The following is a 20,889-nucleotide window of genomic DNA, read 5'->3' on the forward strand; positions in this document are numbered from 1 at the left end:
TTATTACTTTTAAAAAGTTGCAGATTTTTTAAGCTTGGTCACAATACTCAGGAAACGAATACTCTCAATAATCTATTTGGAAAGGTTTTCTATGTTTTCCTGCTTTTGGAACACTTATTATGTGTTCTTGTTGTATTTAGTTGTCTTTTTCTCTTATTACATACTTTCTGTGTTTAATTTTTCTAACTAAAATTATTTCAACACCCCGTATTGCCCCTTATATTATCATCAAAAGTTTGACGTTGGCAACACTGCGCCTTGTCGCAGCAATCTCCCACGGTTTTAGGCAACACGCAACACATACTCCTCCCACAACTGGCTCCGATAACATAACACATTGAGCTAACAAAAGTAAAAGGTAAAAGTGTAGACACGCATTTTAATTTAAACATACCAATGTAAATTTATAATAAATAATATTCCAAGGTTTGATTTTTAATGTATTTTGTCCATTCAAAAGTAATAAACTTGGCACCCTCGCCAAGCAAAGTGACGTACTCAGCTGATTTATTATTCATTCGTCTGACAGCTGTCATCAAAGTATTCCTTTTGTTTAGGAGGTTGGTTTAAAAAAAATTATTTAAACAGAAAGGAAATAACATGTTTATTTGTAATATTTACGTTTTAAAACACGACTAGCGAAACACGATTAGTAGCATAATTTAATTGTCGCGTCATTACGGTCATCACCTGTAAGCTCTCATTAGTTAACGTGTTTTTCTATTGATACAAAAGATAACAAATTGCGTAAAACTTTAAATAGTGGATAAAATAAACAAGAAAGAATTGTGTTGGAACCAGTCATTTGGCAGTGTCTTGAAGGTTCTGTAATTTAATTTAAGCAATGTGAAGAGCAAGAATGGATATTTGGAATCTTGTTACCAACATTGCTACATTGGAATTTGGAACCTTGTCCAAAAATACTTTACTTGGAAGTATCATTGTTCAGTTACAAGAAAGTTATAAGGTAAGTGACATGCAAATTATGATGATAAACAAGTTGTTTACTATTAGTAATATTACAAACTGTTCACAGAAAGAAAAAAAAAGTTTATTTTAATTATAATTTCTGTCATGTTAGTTTATGCAAATTTAATTCCACACAGTTAAAAATAAGGTTTTGATCGGTTTTGATATAAAGAGATTTATTAGATTTCATTTATCTTTATCTCATTTATGCCCTTGACCAAAGTTATTAAATTGAAAAATTAATAAAACAGACAGGAAATAAGGGAACTGGACACTCATGGTATAATTTCAATTGAATGACCTTCACTTTGAAGTTTTTTCTAACTTATGGATTAACCTGGCTCTCTTAATTGAGTAATGTCAATATTTATTTTTTCTTTTAGATTCTTTATCTTGTGGTCTTTGTCATAGTTGTTTTAACCACCACTATAACTGTGATCTGCATTAAAAGGTTCAACCAAAAAGGTAACTTATACCTTTAGTGACTCCTAGTTACTACAATGTTATGGTATATTTCAGTGTTCTCATCCCAAGTGATTCTAAATCAGGATGGAGGGAGGTTTCGAAAGCGCGACAAAGCGCTTTTTTACGGCAGAAAGATGATGAGAAAAGTGAAGAATATTTCCGGTCAAGTGAGGAATTCTGGTCAGGGCAGGAAGCGGAAAATGGTTATGAAGTTTGCCAGAAGATTGCTGGCCATGAAGAAGGATGAACAAGAACAGTTGAAGGTTAGTGAATGACACAGTCAGTGTTTTATCTTTGTTTGTCATGACAAAGATATCCTGGGCCAAGCACATTATGCGCAAGGTCTAACTGTTTAGAACATGTGTGAAGCCATAACAATAACTGGCCAATTTATATCAATTTCCATTTTGTTATCTAATAAACTTACGCGAGGTTGTCTGTGCTGGAGACCTCATATCCTATAATCATGTCTAGAGTAGCAATGAATATCACTGATTCAATGCAAATATTTCCTTTTTGCATTAAGGAATTTGAAAGTTAGCCTTTAAAGTGTGTTGCTACTGGAATTGTTTATCAACAAGTTTTTTAAAATTATGTGTAGTTTATGACGGGGTTATTTGTGATATGAGGCGATTTTTGATTTTGGAGGTAATTTATTTTAATCAGGAACACAAATAGTCATAAAAACTTTTCACACATTTAGCATTTAAAAAAAAACATTGCTTTTGTCTGGATCACAACAGATTACCTTTGTTAAATCTTAACTGGTGTCATTAAACCTTGCAAAGTGATGCTTATGTTTTACTTAATTTACTCAAGTTCCCCAGGAAAGGTATTAACAATACAAATGGATAATTGGATTTTAAAGGTTACTATCATTTACAATGCATTGTGTTGGTGTTTTAAAGTGGAACAAAATCATCAAGAATAATTGAAAGGTTATTAACAACTTGAAATTTCTTTTAAATAAAAACAATTGCACTACCTTATTTTTTTAAAGCATTTTATCTAAATAATCCAATTAATGAGGTCTTGAACATATAATATTTTCACTTCATATTTTTGCTACATTTTGTTAGAACAATTTTTACAGAACAAATATTCTCATTTAAGGTACTCGAGCCTCCAGCTGAATACTTGCAAGAAGACACACTGAACGACGATCGTATGCCACCCGATGTTCTCTACATGCTACAGAGTATAAGGGTTTTCGGTCATTTCGAAAAACCCGTATTTCTAAAACTATGCAAACACACTGAAATCGTTAATGTTTCGGCTGGTACCTATTTATTTAAAATTGGTGAGATGGAATTAATACCAAAACCCTTCCGGTCACAGAATTTGTTTACAGGCGATCCTGACGAGAATTTTTACATTCTACAGAGCGGTCGACTGAACGTGTTGCTCAGCAGCAACGAAGGGACTACGTCCTTGAAAATTGTCAAACCTGGCGAAAGCGTCACTTCTCTTCTGAGTTTCACCGATGTTTTAACCGTAAGTAGAGTAGTAATGCTATTTAATTTAGTCGTTAGTGGATGTTTTGATTAGGGACATCCTAATCCTTATAAAACCATCTCCGCCAAAGCTATGGAAGACTCTACAGTGGTGAAGTTGCCAATGACAGCGTTTCAAGACATATTCCAGGAATATCCGGATATTTTTATTAGAGTAATGCAGGTCATTATGGTCAGGTTGCAGAGGGTTACTTTTACGGCCCTTCATCAGTATTTGGGTTTGAGCGCTGAATTAGTAAGGCAGGTAAGTGTTCATAATTGTGATTTTTATTTTTATGACACCACCAAGGGTGTTTTGAGCTATAAATTGTATTGCTACTAGGGTTAGTGAAACCAGAAAAAAATTAATACTGCTAAGGTTGGTTCTAATAGCAAATTCTTTTTTATACAGATAATCTTGGCCAAGGTAAGTGACTAGCATGGTATATTATTCAATGTGAACCAAACTATATGAATCTTAAAATATTTTAGTACATATTAACATACATACTGGTCTTTTTGCTCTACAGAATGTAAAGCCTAGAGGGCCCATGTACTCTTCCCCTCTAAAACGAAAGAGAGACGATCCATCTGGAGGTGGACAGCCAATATCTAGAGAATCGGCTTTGCCATACGCTCCTCGAGAAAGTCAGTTAAGTAAGTATAAGTAGTTTGGCTGTAATTAATGATTTATTTGTTGTGATTGAATAATAAAAATTATTTTTTCTAATACGGTTTATGATAAATTATTTATGGATAATATCCGCTATTACAGTACCAGTTGACGCGAATGGCACCAGTCATCCAACTTCTTCCAACAACTCCCATGGACATAGAAGAACCAGGTCGAGTTTTGATGCTAAATCTTTGCCAGGCTTGAACAATGCCCCTGATATGGTAGCGGATGTAGAAGGCAACAAGTATAGCGAGGTATGTAAAGACAAAATACAAGGTAAAGAAAAATGTGCTGCAAATTTCTTAAATTTCCACCCAATCGCATTTGATAGCTGAGATTTTGGTCTACAAAAGGAATTATGGGGTGTTTACCTACAGCAGAAATGCTTTTATTAATCAACAGCCTATGCCCCTAGTTTAATTTTCAAGGCAATTTTAAATATATTTTTAATAAATTTACTAAATGTAGTATTCCTGCAGTACAGGGTAACAAGAATGTATAAACTTTTGGTAATTATTGTCCTATAACTCCTTTAAATTTTACCCCTTTTGCTCAACAGTAAAAATTTTGTTTTAATTTCCGTTCTACGTTACTGATTTTACAACCAATAAACAGTTAGTGTTGATTTATCTCCTTAAAATTAGTGGTGGTAATTACTTGAGATACAGGGTAATTTATAAAAATCTAAAATTATCCCAACTATCAAATAAACTGGGTTGAAATTCAAGAAATTGAAAAATTTCTTTATCCTGTATAAGCATTTTGGATAATACAGTTCCTTAAAAATTGCCAAAAATTACACTTGTAAATTTATACTTTTTCTGTAAATTTATGTCTACAACACTGGTCACATCAGTTCATTAAGATAGGGCTACTCCGACTTGAAACTAAGTTTTAATATATTCGAAATAGAAGTCCATTTTCTTGCAGTGGATAAGAATACAGGGTGTATAATAACACAGTCTTTCTCTATTATAACTTTATTATATCCCTCTAATGTAAAGGGCGTTATCGACTAGTTTCTGGCATCCATCAGCAGCTTTTAAGCGTTACTTAACAGAATTGTCTTTCTACGCAGTGATAGACAGCGTGACCCGTTGCATGTAGTATTTTAATGAAACATTTCTTAAAAGGCGAAATAAACTTATCCTGGAGAAAAAGAAAAAAGGACTAATTTAACTAAACTAATACATAATTTTAACTTTAAGCCGAATTAAAACGGCTGGAAAACCCTATTTCGTGGGCTTGGGAAACCCTTATCAAGAAGGAAAATAACTTTGCAGTATTGGTTGTTGCTAACGGCAGATCAAGGACAAAAAAACTAAATTTTGTGAAAAAAATGTTCCTATAAATTTTTAAAACATATTTTTCTTCTTGTAACTTGTTTATTTTATTTCTAATAAATTTGAAGGAAACCACCAAAAAGCGGCAGTCTATACCAGACGACGCGACCGAAGAAGACCTAATCCGAATAGCTCACGAGGTGTTTGTAACCGAGTTGGGATTAAGCGGTGAAGATGAAGAGATCCAACTCAACCTGGAAATCCGAGAAGTATCTGCAGGCACATATTTGATGAAAGAAGACTCGCACAAGGTTTGAAAACAAGTCTAAGAAAAATATATTAACTACAATTTTATCGGATTAGGACGTAGCACTGGTTTATGTACTTTCTGGAGCTTTGGTAGTATCGCAAAAGGTACCCGATTCCCCAAACGAGATTCACATGTATACGTCGTATCCTGGCGATATTGTCGGCGGTTTGGCAGTTATAACGGGCGAGCCAAGTTTTTTCACCATTAAAGCCAAACATCTCACACGGATTGCTCTTATGTCTAAAAACACTTTTTACAAGTAAGTAAATATCACTGTTATAGTCAAAACATTATACTTTAATAAAATATGATTACTCTTATACTCGTTTTCCAGTATAATGAAAGAGAGACCTAAGGTAGTATTGTACATTGCTAATATGGTGGTAAAAAGGCTGTCGCCCTTCGTTCGGCAAGTGGATTTTGCTTTAGACTGGTTATTTTTGGAATCAGGTAAGTTTAGTATGTGAGAACCTTGCAAACCATTGCTTACAATAAATTAGATTAATATTGGTTAAGTCCTCCTAACACATCATTCAATAAGTCCTGGGACTAACCCACAGGTGGCACTACAAATCGCATTTTTATATTTTTCCCTTGAAGTACCATCTTTCAAACGACAGCTGTCAAATCCTGAGCTCATTCCCTCCAATATTTTGTTTGTGAGAATTTTTTAAAGTGAACAACTTTTGAGTTTTTTTAAAACATGGAAAAAAGTGATTTTCGTGTGCTGATTAAACACTGTTTCCTGATGGGAAAAAACACCGTCCAAACAGAACAATTTCTTGAAAAATGTTACGGGGACTCTTCTCCATCGAAAACAACGATTTGTAGGTGGTTTGCTGATTTTAAACGCGGTCGTACAGACACAAATGACGCTGAACGGTCTGGACGCCCAAATTCGGCTGTTGTTCTAGAAAACATAAAAAAAATCCACAAAATGATATTGTCTGATCGTAAACTGAAAGTGAGTGAGATAACTGAGGCCTCAAAGATATCAGAAGGTAGTGTGTTAACAATTTTGCATGAACATTTGGGTATGCGAAAGCTGCTTTCGAAATGGGTGCCGCGAGTGCTCACTATTGACCAAAAACAACAACGAATTGATGATTCAGAGCGCTGTTTGGAGCTGTTTAACCGTAATAAAAAGGATTTTTTGCGTCGATATGTGACCATGGACGAAACCTGGATCCACCACTACACACCTGAATCAAAACGGCAGTCATCTGAGTGGACTGGACCCGGCGAAAGCCGTCCAAAGCGACCAAAAACGCAACAATCGGCTGGCAAGGTTATGGCCTCTGTATTCTGGGATACACACGGTATATTGTTCATTGACTATTTGGAAAAGGGAAAAACAATCAACAGCGACTATTATTCTGCATTATTGGACCGATTGAAGGATGAAATCGCACTAAAACGGCCCCATATGAAGAAGAAAAAGATTCTCTTTCATCAAGACAATGCACCGTGTCACAAGTCCATAAAAACGAAGGTCAAATTCAACGAATTGGATTTCGAATTGCTTCCCCACCCACCGTATAGTCCAGACCTGGCCCCCAGCGACTACTGGCTGTTTTCAGACCTCACAAAAAATGCTCCAGGGAAAGAAATATCAATCAAATGAGGAAGTCACCGCTGAAACTGAAGCGTATTTTGAGGCCAAGGAAAAATCGTTCTATAAACATGGTATAGAAAAGTTGGAAAATCGTTGGAATGATTGTATCACTCTAGAAGGGAACTATATTGATGAATAAAGACGAATTTCATGAAAAATAATTGTTTTTCTTAGTTGGTCCCGGGACTTATTGAATGAAGTGTTACATTCTTAGAACAGTCTTGATTGTTAACAAACATTTTTGTTATTACAGGTAGAGCCGTTTATAGGCAAGACGACGAGAGCGACTCCACCTACATTGTGTTATCAGGCCGTTTGCGTTCAGTTATTACGGACAAAAACGGCAAAAAAGAACTTGTCGGCGAATACGGTAAAGGTGATCTAATTGGGGTGGTACGTTGGGCAGTGTAGTGTTTTTAACGGAAGCTTTTTCAAACCTTAACCAAAATTTTAGGTTGAAATGGTTACTCAAACTAAAAGAAGCACAACGGTGATAGCGGTTCGAGACTCGGAACTAGCTAAGTTACCTGAGGGATTGTTTAATGTGATCAAACTCAGGTTTCCTATTGTAGTTACAAGACTGATTAATTTATTGGGGCATAGAATATTAGGTGCACAACTATGTTTCTACTGAGCTTCCTGATATTTACAAGGGTTGTTTTGTAGGATCATGGAAAAAACCAACTATAACCGGTCATACTCGCAGTTCAACGTTAGATAGTCGGCCGTCGCAAATAAATTTTTCCACTGTTGCCATTGTTGCCGCTTCAGACGATGTGCCGTTAACAGCGTTTACGTACGAGTTGTACCACTGTCTAACAGCTATCGGTAGCTGGATAATAACTACGTTAATTCGTGCTTATTAAATATAGTTTTTTTTTAGGATCTACATTGAGACTAACGTCAGATGTAATAAAAAAGACCCTAGGAGCCACCATAATGGACCCTAACAACGAATACAGGCTGTCCTCGTGGTTGGCTCAGCAAGAGGACCAACATAAAATATCGCTATACCAATGCGATTTAACTGTCTCGGCTTGGACGCAACGATGTATCAGGCAGGCGGATTGTATATTGATAATCGGATTAGGTGACAATCACCCTTCGCTAGGTAAGTTTCTAAATTTCTAATGTTGTACATACTCACAAGTTAGTTTTTAGGTAAAGTTGAAAAAGAACTCGAACGTCTAGCGATCAGGACGCAGAAAGAACTAGTTTTGCTGCATAAAGAAGGAGGAAAACCGGCCAACACCATCGGCTGGCTTAACATTAGATCGTGGGTGTCCTCGCACCACCATATAGTCTGTCCCAATAGGGTGTTTGCCAGGAAAAGCCAGTATAGGATTGTATGCGCTCCAATTTGGTCTTTCTTTTTATCTCAAAATTAAGTAATTTTTAGAACGAGCTATATTCGAAAGTGTGTACTTCCGATCCGAACATTCATTCGGATTTCTCCAGGTTGGCTCGATGGTTGACTGGAAAATCGGTCGGTTTAGTTTTAGGGGGCGGCGGCGCCAGAGGATCATCTCATATTGGCATGATTAAAGCCATTCAGGTTAGCTAAATATTTTGAAGAATGGTCAAAAAGTGTGAAATCAAGATTTTATTTATTTGGATGTTATTTGTATCATTTATTTTGTTGACCTTTTTGGGTTAGAATGATTTCAAAGATTATACATAAGCTGAAGCTTATTTTTTACATTTACTAACCGGTTTTATCCAGCCAATTGAGTGTGTTTTGTAGGAGGCTGGAATTCCTATCGATATGGTCGGCGGGGTATCGATCGGAGCCTTTATGGGCGCTTTATGGTGTAAAGAACGTAATATTACTACTGTAACCCAAAAGGCGAGGGAATGGTCCATGGTAAGAACAATGTCGTACTATTTGATAAAGTCTCTTCACGATTTTTTTTGGATATACCTTATCAATGGAATTTTGACATTATATATGTATATATAAACCTCTGAAGCAGAATCAATGCTATTTTAATTGGGTTTCATTGGTAATGGTATGGAGGAAGCTTCTAAGAACTTCGAGTCCACGTTCTTCCAAAATCATTTGTTCAGCTAGCTTTTTAATTATGTTGGAACTTGATTATGGTTAATGTGGTTGGTTAGGTGTTAATTGCATTTCCTTTTCGGAGTCAAATAATGTATATTAACTAGGAAGTCTCACTAGAATAATTTTTGTCGTTAGGACAAGGACTATAATTTACTTACATCTGACAATGTTCAGGATGACTTTTAATAATGAATCGAAAGATGTCTGACTATACTAATTTTGTTAATTATGTCAAATACTACTTTTATTTACTTTCACAGATTTTGAATGCGCATTATAAATTGTTATAGTCAAATATGTCAATTTCCTATAAGGAATTCTACTGATTCTCCCTGTCAAGGCGCTTGAAATTTAAAAAATTAACCACTTTCAGAAAATGACTCAGTGGTGGCGCCAAATTCTTGATTTAACCTATCCGATGACGTCAATGTTCAGTGGCAGGGATTTCAACCAGACCCTAAAAGGCACTTTAGGGGACACATACATCGAAGACCTGTGGCTGCCCTATTTCACGGTCACTACGGACATTACGTCGTCCTGCATGCGCATCCACACTCACGGTAAGATCGTTGTTACAATATTTGGTTTGTCTGAGCATGTAACCGTTTTTGTTTTAATTATATAGCAAATTTTCCAAATCGATAAAATACACCACTGATTTGGATTAGACCGTCTACAGAAATTAACTCAAAAAACGTTTTAATAATTTTAGTACAAAATTTCTAATATGCCATTATTCAGGTTATATTCTTTGCTAAATATTATGTTCCAATTTTTTCACATACATTTATACAGGGTGTTTTAAAAATTAACTCATTTTTTGGAGGTCAGGCAAAGGCCAGTTTACTACTGGAAGGAAAAATGTTTTATATTACTTGGTTAAGACGTGCGTGACACATTTTTCGGCATCAAAGATGTTTGTTGAGAAAATGGAATTTTGGTTTAGAGCAAAACTAGCTCTCTTTCATTGAAACATTACGTCAGTAAAAAATCTAGTCAAAAAATTAATATTCATTAATTGTCTTTACATCACACTTACATCACTTTGGTCATATTTATTGATCTGACATTCTCCGAACAGTAATGCTGTTCAAATCAGCACTTTAACTTCATTTTTAGGACACTCTGTATGCCAAGTAGCTTTACTAGTTTTTTTTTCTGCGAAACTGTCCGCCGTGAATGACAGTGTAGTAATTGTGATTGGTTTACTTGTACATTCTTGTGTTTGTTCTATCCTGTTTCTTTGCATCTTGGTAGTTATAAGAGGTAGTGTGATGCGTTGTTTTTGTAAATATGTTCTAATTTTTTATAACAGTTAAAATGTCTCTAATTAATTGGACTTATGTATAATAATGTTGCTATTTCAGATTTAATATTCACAATCCCTCGATGAATAAAAAAACATGTTTTTTCCTCAATTTCTGTGTAGTTATTAATCAGTATTCAACGTCGAAAGAATAATAGTCGAGTTACTTATCTGTAGTTGCTTGACTTGCCGTAGGATCTCTGTGGCGCTACGTGCGCGCCTCAATGTCTTTGTCCGGCTACATGCCTCCATTATGCGACCCACTGGACGGACATCTGTTATTGGACGGAGGATACACCAATAACCTTCCAGGTAGGGTAGAGTAACTGCACGGAATTAGCATTTCCACATGTTTTATTGTACAATTTCACATATATAGAAAGCTGCCGATCAACATGTGACCGCTCCAGGTATCCAGATACACAGTATTTTGACTTTTTTTTTACAAAAAGGGTACGGTTCATTGGGTTCAGGGTTGCTTTTACGACTTAACAAATTTTCCGATTCACGTTTCATGTATTACTAACATCATAATATTGAAATGATTTTTCCGACCGCTTGGACCGATTAAAGCTGGAAGGTAAGACTTGTTTTCCAACATAGAATTACCTAGAAAGCTTGGCTGCCTTAGTTTGTTTTGAAATGAAAATGACGTCTGGTTTTTTTTTTTGGGAACGCATGTGGAGTTAATTTGTTGGTGAACCAATCACAATTCGCGCTCGGGCGTTTCGGTTTATATCATTCTGAGGCACGAAATGTCAAGTCTTAATACGCAAAACTTCCGTCTACTAAACACCGTAAACTTGTTCAGGTTCACTTTGGCGGTACGTAAGGGCTTCCATGTCGATAGTGGGGATTTTTCCTCCCCTTTGCGACCCTAGGGACGGTCATATGTTGGTCGACGGGTGTTATATAAATAACGTTCCAGGTAACTGTCTGTCTAATTTTAGCACATATTATGTTTTATGGGTGGAGTTAAAATACAGGACAGCTCCTCTCATGAATCATATTTTATATAAATTTTCAATCACAACTATTTCACTATTATAGGCTTTTCATTAGTATTATTTTTTTGTTATGTGTTATTTTGTTAAGCCGACGTAATGAGAAGTTTGGGTGCGGACCATATCTTAGCCATAGATGTAGGGTCTGTAGACGATCAAGACCTAACCAATTATGGAGATGTGCTTTCTGGTTGGTGGTTGTTGTGGAAGAGATGGAATCCATTTACCAAGCCAGTCAAAGTGCCAAATTTACCTGATATTCAGTCAAGGTTGGCATATGTTAGTTGTGTCAGACAATTGGAGGTATGTCTTTATTAGCAAAACTGGAATATTAAGCTCTGTTACTGTTCCAATATCCACAAGTAATGTGATACTTTTCTAAATACTTATAGCCAAGTAACCGTTGCAGTAAAAACTGCACAGGAAGGAATAGAATAATTTTATCTTACAGGAAGTGAAAAGTAGCGACTACTGCGAATACATCCGTCCACCCATAGACAAATATAAAACGTTGCAGTTCGGCAGTTTCGATGAAATCAAAGAAGTGGGGTACCTTCACGGCAAAGCCTACTTTGAGGGACAGAGTAGGGCTGGAAATTTACCCACTTTCAGATCGTTGGAAAGCACCAAGTCACAACAGGGCGACGAGCACCTGTCTCAGTACACTTTCACCGATTTAGCACAAATGGTTTGTAAAGTTTCGAGGTGAGTGTTTTGTAGCTGATAAAAGTGGGTAAATCAATCAAATATTGTCAGAAATTATAGTGTTAAAGCAGAGCTGTCGCAATTACTGGAAAAAGTTTCTGATTTACAATAAAATTTTGAACTACTCACGAATCGATAAATATCTCCCTTCTGAAGCCCTTAAGGACAAAATGTGTCTTTAAGAGAATTAAATTAGGTACTATTGAGAATTAAATTAGCTACAACTGAATTATATTTTTCAATTAAAATATTGACAGCTCTGTGTTAAAGTAGCAAAAAAAAAATCAGTTTTTGAAAGCTTACTGTTTATTTTATTGTAGACCTTACGAAGATGAATCATCTAGCAGTAGTTCTTCAGAATCTGATGATGAGGATGAAGGTAGGGGTGGTTATGCTTCTGAACCAACTGGAGGATTTTCGAACGTAAGTCAACTTTGCAAAACAAAACTATACTTGTTGTACATATAACTAAATCGATTAACAAGTGAAAATATGACGTGAGCGTGTCGTTTTTACGTAATAACTTTAACACTCTCTAGCACCAACGCCAAATGAGCTGGCACGGAAACACTAAAGACGCATCAGAAGACGTATTATACTTTGCCTCTGTCTCGCTCTCTAACACTGCACCTTAGTATTTTAGTATTGTTTGGTAACTATTATTATTTTGTTTTGGGCTTATCATTCCGTGATTGTCATTATTCATCATCCTTACTATATCTGACCCGTCTGACATATTAAACCAGTTCCAAAACGCTTTTTTCTCTATAATTAATAATCATACTGATTCTTTAATGTTAATGTAACCTTTCTCAGGTACCAAAAGACGATCTCAGGGGATTTCGACGGGCTGGAGGCTCTCTGTCGCTATCCGAAAACGAAATGGAATCGGATGTGGATTTTGATATTAAGTCTGTCCCGAATTTTTCCTAGTTTTATGTTCAATCACTACCAAATGTCGATTTTAAGTCATTATATTACCAAAAAGGGGAACAAGCTTTAAATTCAAGTAACCTTAATTCAATCACATTGTGGTGTTATTTCTAGTTAATTTTGCATTAGTTGTCAAAAAAATTATAACTAAATATAAATTCTAGCACATTTTAGGTAATAAAAATGTTTATAGATATACATGGTTTTTTAACAACACAAACTCTTACACTAGTTACTATTTAACAACATTATTTAATGTACTTATCCATAAACTTTTTATGAAATTCTGATCTCAGGGAGTCATTAATAAATACATTCATTTTTTTTTCAGGTTCAGACTTAGCACAGTTCTTGAAAATTACATCATCATCCCATCTCCGTTTAACCTTATGGTCAACTTTACTTCCTCCTGAACTGTAGTGTGTCAAAAGTGGATTTCCACTCAGGATATTCTCCATTCTGATCCTTTCTTCTTCTTGTCGTCTTTCAATTTCTTTTTTGGTTTGTTCTGAAAGTAATTTGATTGTTAAAGAGCTGGATACCTAAAGCTGTGCACTGTTTCCAATCTTGGTTAACACAGTTCCTGAAAAGAGTATGTCAAAAGTATTGCCAAAGTTACTGGCCATTTGTTTTGCTTTTGCACCTAAGCTGAGTTTGGTCTTGAAAATGTGACAAAGCAACTGAAAAAAACTCAGTTTGAATTATACTTAACTTAAGCTTGGCTTAAAGTACCCCATGCCCAACAAATATCCCATCAAATTTTGTTCCATGAATGTCAGATTTTCCAGTAAACTGATAGACATATTTTATATGTTTTTACCAACTGAACCAACTGGGTAACCTTATTAGAAAACAGCACATGGCCTAAATCTGTCAAATTACATTATATTTTTACCTATAGCTCTCTCCTTTTTGATTTTGTTTAATTCTGCTAGTAAAGCCTCAGTATCATCTTCATCTTCACTAGAATCTGAGTCTTCTTCAGGATCAACTGGATCGTCAGCATCAAGACTAGCTGCAGGTACCTGGTCCAGTTTTAACCTTTTTGCAGATGCATGTTCAGCAGGGCGAGATCCACCTACACGCTTTTGGTTTTCCCTCTCTTCCAACTCACGGCGGAAATCTCTAGTGCGGACTTCATCCTGAGTACCTTGACCATGTTCCCTGAAAACAACTTCCAATAATGTTTGTGCAAATGGGCTTTTGTGGTTCAGCTTACCTGTATTTCAGTTTAGTGTGTCCGGGCAGATCTCGACTCGAGTATTGTCGAGAAATGGCGCTCAGGTCTTTTTCATTCTTTCCGGAGCCCCCTCGGGCTGGTTCGAATGTGGGTCTTGCTGCAGTTGTCATTTTTACACAAAATTTCGCTTCTTACCTAAGGTTTATGTAGGCACAAAGTTGCAAACTTGATTTGAACCACAAAAATGATGTCTAAAGGGCTTCTGGCCTAAAATAAACATGGGCCATGGGACATGGACACAATACAATATGTCAAATGTCTCGCACCTAACGCTAACTAACGTCAATTCTGTCTAAACTAAAGTTCAATTTTGACTTTTTTATTAAAAAAGAAGAGCCTAGAAGACTTAAATCTAAACATAACCTAAAAGTTTTGGTCCTTTTTGGTTAGGGATTTTTTTAAAGAGCGGGAACCCCTTTTTTAAGTGTATTGTTTATTATTAGCTGCTATTAAACACGAAACGTAAAATTGAATTAATGGATAACGACCTGAACCGTTCAGTGCGCTTCTTGGAGGATGCCCTGTCCACACCAGCCAGAGGCCTATTTAGGACTCCCATAACGAGTCAAAAGAAAAATACCGTACCCGATTTAGGCATAACATTGTGTCCTGGTGAGATTGATGCCCTGCAAAATCATCCTTCAGCTTTCTATGAAACTACAATGAATGACTTATTGAGCCTTGATAAAACTATACCTGGAGGCATCATTCAAAAGGAATTCCCTTGGAAATCTACAGTCGACAGTTTGTTTGTTGAGTTCTTTGAGATAATGCAAGGACAAACTGGAAGTCAAGATTCTCTGGAGATTGTCTCTGAACTTGCTAGATCTTGTGCTGATGCTTTGAAAGTGGTTAGAGGTTTAAAATCTAAAGTAGCCACTAATAGTGAACAAGAAGAAAAATGGCTAGAGAAGGAGAGGGATACCTGGAGATTGATTTTTATTTTATTTCAAGACAGGTTGATATAAACTACATTGAGTAAGTAAATTATAATTGAGAGTTTGTTTGTTATTCAGGTTGCTTATCCAAGGTGCTAGTGAAGAAGATATTGAAATGATACAATATTTTGGAAAATCTGAGAAAAGTTGTGTGGAAAACCTATTTAAATGTGACAATCTAATTCGTGAATGCCAATTGGTCATTGACTGGTAAGACTTTATGTTTAATGAAAGTTTTTTGTAAAAAAAATAAGTAAAAAATTGTAGGTTGGAAGTACAGGCATGTGAAAAAGATGAACAGTCTGTACATTTTTCTGATGCTGCAGCTGGTTGGGAGAACACTTTACATCAGTTGGAGTCCTCAGATTCTATAGCTTTTAAAAGTTCTAGGTTTGTTCTTTAGTTTGTACCTACTGGTTTTAAGGTTATTTTTACACAGGCCTATTGTGGATTCTGTTGACCCAGATGCCCCCCACTACCAAAAAAAATCTCTACATGATTTGGATTCAGAAGATGACAAACGTTTAGCTAAAAGCATTTTCAAAGAAATCAGATGTGGAAAATTGGAGGAGGCCCAGAAGGTTTAGTGACTGATGAATGATGAAAGCAGATTTAATATTGAAATTTTTAGTTGGGTCGTCAATGTGGTCATTCCTGGAAAGCTGCTATTTTTGAGGGTTGGCATTTGTATCACAATGCTAATATTAAAGAAGATAATGTTGAGATGGAAAGGGAGTCTGATGTTGATGATGGTTATGAAGAAATGGACTCTAATGAATTGAAGGACATTGAAGGAAATTGTAATAGAGATATTTGGAAAATTATGGCTTTGAGGTATTCTAAGCAGGTAAGTGTTTGATTTGCTTTGTTTTGATTTATAAATGTTTGTGAATTTTTTCAAACAATATGCATACAAAGTATGTGTTAATAAAATTTAGATTATTTGTTTTATGGCTGTTACTGACTAACAAACATAAATTGAAAATATTTTCTTAACTAGTAATTAGTTCTGTTCAGTGACTTCTGACTGTTGAGTCACATCCCTTATTTCATTTCATTAGGCAAAGAACAAATAAGAATATGTGTGTTTTATAACATGATGTTTGATGGTTAAACTTTCCCAGAGTTGTTTTAAATTACCAAAAGTCTCTAAATGCCCTGACAATATTCTAAAAAGTGCCAGTGGCTTCTATGAGTGTTTTAAACCTTCCCAGAATTATTTTAAATTGCCAGAGGCCTCTAGAGCCATTTTGAAAGTTTCATAGTTCTTTAAGTGCTACTGACAATCCTCTAAAAACTGTCAGAGGCCTCTAGGATCATTTTGAAAGTGCCAGAGGCCTCTACAAGTATCTTAAACCTTTCAAGAATTGTTTTATATTGCCAGAAGCCTCTAGAGCCATTTTGAAAGTACCAAAAGCCTCTAAATGCCCTGACTATATTCTGAAAAGTGCCAGTGGTTTTCTAGGAGTGTTTTAAACATTCCCATAATTGTTTTAAATTGACAGAGGCCTCTAGGGCCATTTTTAAAGTTTCATAGTTCTTTAAATGCTACAAACAATCCGCTAAAAACTTCCAGGGTCCTCTAGGAGCGTTTTGAAAGTGCCAGTGCTCTCTAGATACTACTGCAAACCTTCTAGAAATTTGCCAGATGCCTCCACAAGTGTCTTAAACCTTTCAAGAATTGTTTTAAATTGCCAGAAGCCTCTAGAGCCATTTTGAAAGTGCCGAAGGTCTCTAAATGCCACTGACAAAATTCTAAAAAGTTCCAGAGGCCTCTACAAGTGTTTTAAACCTCCCCTGAATTGTTTTCAATTGCCAGAAGCCTCTAGAGCCATTTTGAAAGTACCAAATGCCTCCAATTGCCTTGACAATATTCTAAAAAGTGCCAGTAGCCTTCTAGGAGTGTTTTAAATTTTCCTAGAATTGTTTTAAGTTGCCCCAGGTCTCTAGGGCAATTTTTAAAGTTTCATAGTTCTTTGAATGCTACTGACAACCTTCTAAAAACTGCCAGAGGCCTCTAAAAGCATTTTTAAAGTGCCAGAGCTCTAGATACTATTGCAAACCTTCTAGAAATTGCCAGAAGCCTCTGGAGCCATTTTAAAAGTACCAAAACTTTCTAAATGCTACTGACTACCTTCTAAAAAGTGTCAGAGGACTATTTTTAACGTACCAGAGCTCTCTAGCTAGACACTATTGCAAACCTTCTAGAAACTGCCAGGGGCCTCTTATACAAGTGTTCTAAACCTTATAAGAATTGTTTAAGTTTTGGTATATAAACTATGATTGGTTGGTCATATTACTATACAAGGTGTCCCAAAATTACACCGTTTTCGGACCCATGTCCATGGGAACTTTTTTTCTTGTTTTGATGAGAGGAAGCTGCCCTAGAACCTTGTCGGTGTAACTTCGGGACACCTTAAGTTAAAACCTAAAACTATAATCATTTTAGCAATCAATCCATATCATAGTTAATCACCGACATACGTTTTTTGCTGGTGATTGTGTCCCAACACTCAGAAGTCACTGAACAGGGAAAAAACTTTTTTTGGGCTTTACAAGGGTGTAAAACTTTTGTTAGGACTGGATCGGTCAATACGAGAAGGCCTCAATCGGCACTTTTTGCGGATACTTAAATGCGATAATTCCAATTTGTGTGTCTTGGGAAGATCACTTGTGGGCCTATATGAAAACGGTCGTAGATATCCGTGTGGAGTCTGAAATTCGCGATTGTTGCACTAAAGACAACGGCTACGTTCCTTTGCCTGATGAATATTGGTTACAGCGGTGATAAAACAATGTCTTACTTTACGGTCGCTTCATTTAAATGTCTCAATTTTAGTATGTCATTAAACGAAGTGTTTACCAGCCTGGAATCGTCAAAAAGCAAATCAGTACGCGAGGAAGCTAAAGAACCTCAACATCTCATTCAGAAACATATCATTTTGGATGACATTAACATACTGGTGCAAGATCTACAAGAATGGGCGGAAGGAGCTAACGTGACCACCCACTTTTTGCGGTTTTCCGCCCATTTGGTGTTGTTTTTAGATCAGGTAGGACGAGCCAATAACCGCGAAAGCGTGGAACGAGTGCTTGAAGCGTAAGTTATTTTTCTAAAACTTTTTCCCCTTACTGAAAGTGTCACAACTCTGACAGATACATTAAGAGTTTGATGCAAATGAACGAAACCCAACTGGTCGCCTATTACGTGAGCAAACTGAACGTAACTAGTCAGGTTTATTTTTACGCTCAGCATTTGGAGAAAATCATGGAAGACAACGAGCGCCGAGCTGCTTTGGATTATGCCGAACGGTGCGGTATGGACGTTTTATCCATTACGAAAAGAATAGTGGAAAATGTGAGGCGCAAACCTGAGGAAGTTGATGCGGCGGGAAATTTGCAGGTCAGTTTTTATATGATGCGAGTTATACATTGTAAAAAAATGACTTAAAATGTGATTTGCCATTTCAATTAATCATGAAAACCATTCACAACTAAGTATGTATGTTCTTTAATATAACATATAAATTAAACAATTCAGTGTATGAAGAAACTAATAAATCTTTCAGAAACACTTAACCGAAACTGATAAATTGAAAATCTCAGCTCTCGATTGGTTGGTATTTTACGAATCGCAACGTGTCGAAATCCTAACCCAATCAAATGGCTTAATCTTCGATTTCCTGGTGCTGGGCAAACCAGACGCGGCTCAATTGGCTTTCAACAAAGTTCCTAACGAGACGGTGGCTGACCTTACCGCCGAATTGGGCGACAGCAACGAAGAAGTCAACGCAATTATCAAGGAACACCTCAGCTACAAAGCGTACCTGGACGCTTACGAGGCGTTTAACGAATGGTTTACGCAAGCTAAGAACAAACCCTCACCGCCGGCCGAATTGTCAGATAACGCCCAGTTTCCGGAGAAAGTTGCTCACCAGCACAGAGTGTCCCAATATAAAGCTGAACTCGATAGGTGGGCAATATGAAGCTGTTTTTTTAGATTTTTTTTTAAATGGGAATTTAGGTGGAAGCTAACAACGTCACATTTGGCCAATACAGCGAAAACGTTGCTGTACAATGTTTTGCTGTTTCCGGATGGCTGGTTGGTAGGTGCCAGGAGCGATAGTGATTTGCGGAAGATTGTTTTACCTGAAGTCACTTTTCTGTTGTGTTCAATTTTGTGCGAGAGCGAAATGTACGAAAAATGCGTTGAATTAGCCGATATAATTGCCTCAGAACAACACTGTTTGTATAAGGTAAGTTGCTGATTTACACTGCTTATTCTTAAACAGAGTCTTGTTTTACTTGTCATATAATATTACTAAATTAAACATTTGTCTATGAATGTTTATATTGTTTTAGGAATTCTCAAAAGATCAACTTAGCGACTTTTTGGCTAAAATTGCGGAGGCAGCTTTGGCCTTAACTGACATAAAGAAAGATCCCTGGGGTTATGATCTAGAGGCATAATTGTAAGATTACTTTTTATTGTATTTTTTATTATTAAAAATAATTTTTTATCTGAAAATATCTTTATCTAAACATCTACTAATCACCCTCATAAGTTAAAAAATACTGCTAACACTTAAAAAATCTTTTATTACTTAACATTTTAACAGGAATATAATTTTTCAAAAAAACCCAACAACTGTAAATAACTGAAAACTTTCAGAAACACTGCCATTTCTCATTGACTTTCCTAACTTTCCCATCCTTTAACAACTTTTCTAAATGATGCAAAACATTAACTTCAGCAGCTTTGACTAATCTTTCAGACAAACCACTATAAATCTTGCCAACAATTTGACCTTCACTGAAAAGCTCCCCTTTGGCCTGATTTAAAACATCCAAAATCTGTTGCTCTCTTTGCAATCTGTGGTTAATATAATAATGAATTTTATCCACAGGGTCATTAATTATATTGCCATGTCCTGGATAAATTACACTAGGCTTTTGGTCTAGTATTAACTGCAAAGACTTGATGTAATCATGCAAATCTTCAAACACTGCAGTTCCTTCCCCTAAAATACAGTCTCCACTGAAAATTGCATTATCTTCAATTAAATGAAATATCACATGGTCAGTGGTGTGTCCAGGGGTGTGTAATAATCGAAGTGTAGCACCTTCTACAGAAAACTCATCACCATCTTTTAAAATGTTTAACTCTTTGTGAATGTCAGGATCAATCTGGTGGGGGTATTTCCAAATCTCACAGTGGCTAGTAAAGTCAGATAGTTCAGCTAAAATGTCACTGAGTCCTCCAACATGGTCATGATGCCAATGAGTTAGGAAAACATGGGCCAAATCAATGTTTTCATTTTGTAATGTGTTTCTTAAATGATTAATGTACTGGGGGGTATCTGCTTCTCCAGTATCTATTAAGATCCTTCTTTTACCACTGCCTACTATGTAAGTGTTGGTGCCTTGCAGTGTCATAGGACTTGGGTTGCAGCCTAGTATCCGGATTACTCTTGGTGATATTTTTGTTACTGCTGGTATTACTGCAGCCATAGTTCTGGAACTATACACATAATTCAATGTATGAACAGTCTTGTTACAGTACCTTTTAAGTGCCTCTTTACTGATAAAAGTTTAGTAAACACACCAAATTCTTAGAAAAATTGTCAAATAAGATAATTAGGCGTTGATAAGAACTTGTTTTGTTAAATCACATAGTATTAATGATGGTACAGATTATTTTAAATAACATGGAAAACAGTGAATTTGAAAAATGGTAATAAACAAACAAATATTCTTTGACAGACGACAATGCTTAAATGACAAGTCAATCATGTGACCTGCTAAAAGCGGACTGTATACATAATCACGTGATATTTCAACTGGCTGTCTGTAGAGTCTAATGTGTTATTTGACCTATCATTGGTTGCTG

At 36.1% G+C, this 20,889-nt stretch overlaps 4 protein-coding genes across 10 annotated transcripts; 2 read left to right on the forward strand and 2 right to left on the reverse strand.

Annotated features, from left to right (window-relative positions):
• Positions 1-530: 530 nt before the first annotated feature.
• On the forward strand, positions 531-13,017 carry sws (patatin like phospholipase domain containing sws). Of its 6 annotated transcripts, XM_081972251.1 has the most exons (27): positions 531-967; positions 1,353-1,434; positions 1,489-1,697; positions 2,548-2,734; positions 2,786-2,928; positions 2,983-3,192; positions 3,340-3,354; positions 3,458-3,584; positions 3,703-3,857; positions 5,015-5,197; positions 5,250-5,455; positions 5,531-5,646; positions 7,065-7,204; positions 7,266-7,422; positions 7,478-7,639; positions 7,695-7,922; positions 7,973-8,157; positions 8,211-8,366; positions 8,556-8,675; positions 9,247-9,433; positions 10,375-10,491; positions 10,991-11,107; positions 11,275-11,486; positions 11,635-11,888; positions 12,209-12,311; positions 12,428-12,540; positions 12,705-13,017. In XM_081972251.1, exons 1-26 carry the CDS (start codon positions 860-862, stop codon positions 12,521-12,523), a joined length of 3,975 nt encoding a protein of 1,324 aa, XP_081828377.1. In that variant the 5' UTR covers positions 531-859; the 3' UTR covers positions 12,524-12,540; positions 12,705-13,017. The 6 variants fall into 6 exon arrangements, with proteins under 6 accessions (XP_081828377.1, XP_081828375.1, XP_081828379.1 ...); XM_081972249.1 differs by lacking the exon at positions 12,428-12,540; XM_081972253.1 differs by lacking the exons at positions 10,375-10,491; positions 12,428-12,540.
• Positions 12,847-14,312, reverse strand: c12.1 (spliceosome-associated protein CWC15). The gene is made up of 3 exons (XM_081972320.1): positions 14,041-14,312; positions 13,717-13,985; positions 12,847-13,329 (listed from the first exon to the last, which is right to left on the reverse strand). Exons 1-3 carry the CDS (start codon positions 14,169-14,171, stop codon positions 13,070-13,072), a joined length of 660 nt encoding a protein of 219 aa, XP_081828446.1. The 5' UTR covers positions 14,172-14,312; the 3' UTR covers positions 12,847-13,069.
• Positions 14,313-14,418: 106 nt separating this feature from the next.
• On the forward strand, positions 14,419-19,527 carry Nup107 (nuclear pore complex protein Nup107). The gene is made up of 11 exons (XM_081972262.1): positions 14,419-15,019; positions 15,078-15,209; positions 15,267-15,389; positions 15,439-15,580; positions 15,631-15,846; positions 17,578-17,783; positions 17,839-18,099; positions 18,156-18,402; positions 18,569-18,972; positions 19,024-19,255; positions 19,362-19,527. Exons 1-11 carry the CDS (start codon positions 14,538-14,540, stop codon positions 19,467-19,469), a joined length of 2,553 nt encoding a protein of 850 aa, XP_081828388.1. The 5' UTR covers positions 14,419-14,537; the 3' UTR covers positions 19,470-19,527.
• A 51-nt stretch (positions 19,528-19,578) lies between these two features.
• On the reverse strand, positions 19,579-20,739 carry LOC145724177 (endoribonuclease LACTB2). Of its 2 annotated transcripts, none has more exons than XM_081972311.1 (2): positions 20,563-20,739; positions 19,579-20,520 (listed from the first exon to the last, which is right to left on the reverse strand). In XM_081972311.1, exon 2 carries the CDS (start codon positions 20,508-20,510, stop codon positions 19,668-19,670), a length of 843 nt encoding a protein of 280 aa, XP_081828437.1. In that variant the 5' UTR covers positions 20,511-20,520; positions 20,563-20,739; the 3' UTR covers positions 19,579-19,667. The 2 variants fall into 2 exon arrangements, with proteins under 2 accessions (XP_081828437.1, XP_081828436.1); XM_081972310.1 differs by having other exon boundaries at positions 19,579-20,514; positions 20,563-20,738.
• Between the last annotated feature and the right edge of the window lie 150 nt (positions 20,740-20,889).

This window comes from Ips typographus, linkage group LG2, assembly GCF_016097725.1.
Source record: "Ips typographus isolate SLU linkage group LG2, UJ_Ityp_2.0, whole genome shotgun sequence".
In the NCBI taxonomy this organism is placed as follows: Eukaryota; Metazoa; Arthropoda; class Insecta; order Coleoptera; family Curculionidae; genus Ips; species Ips typographus.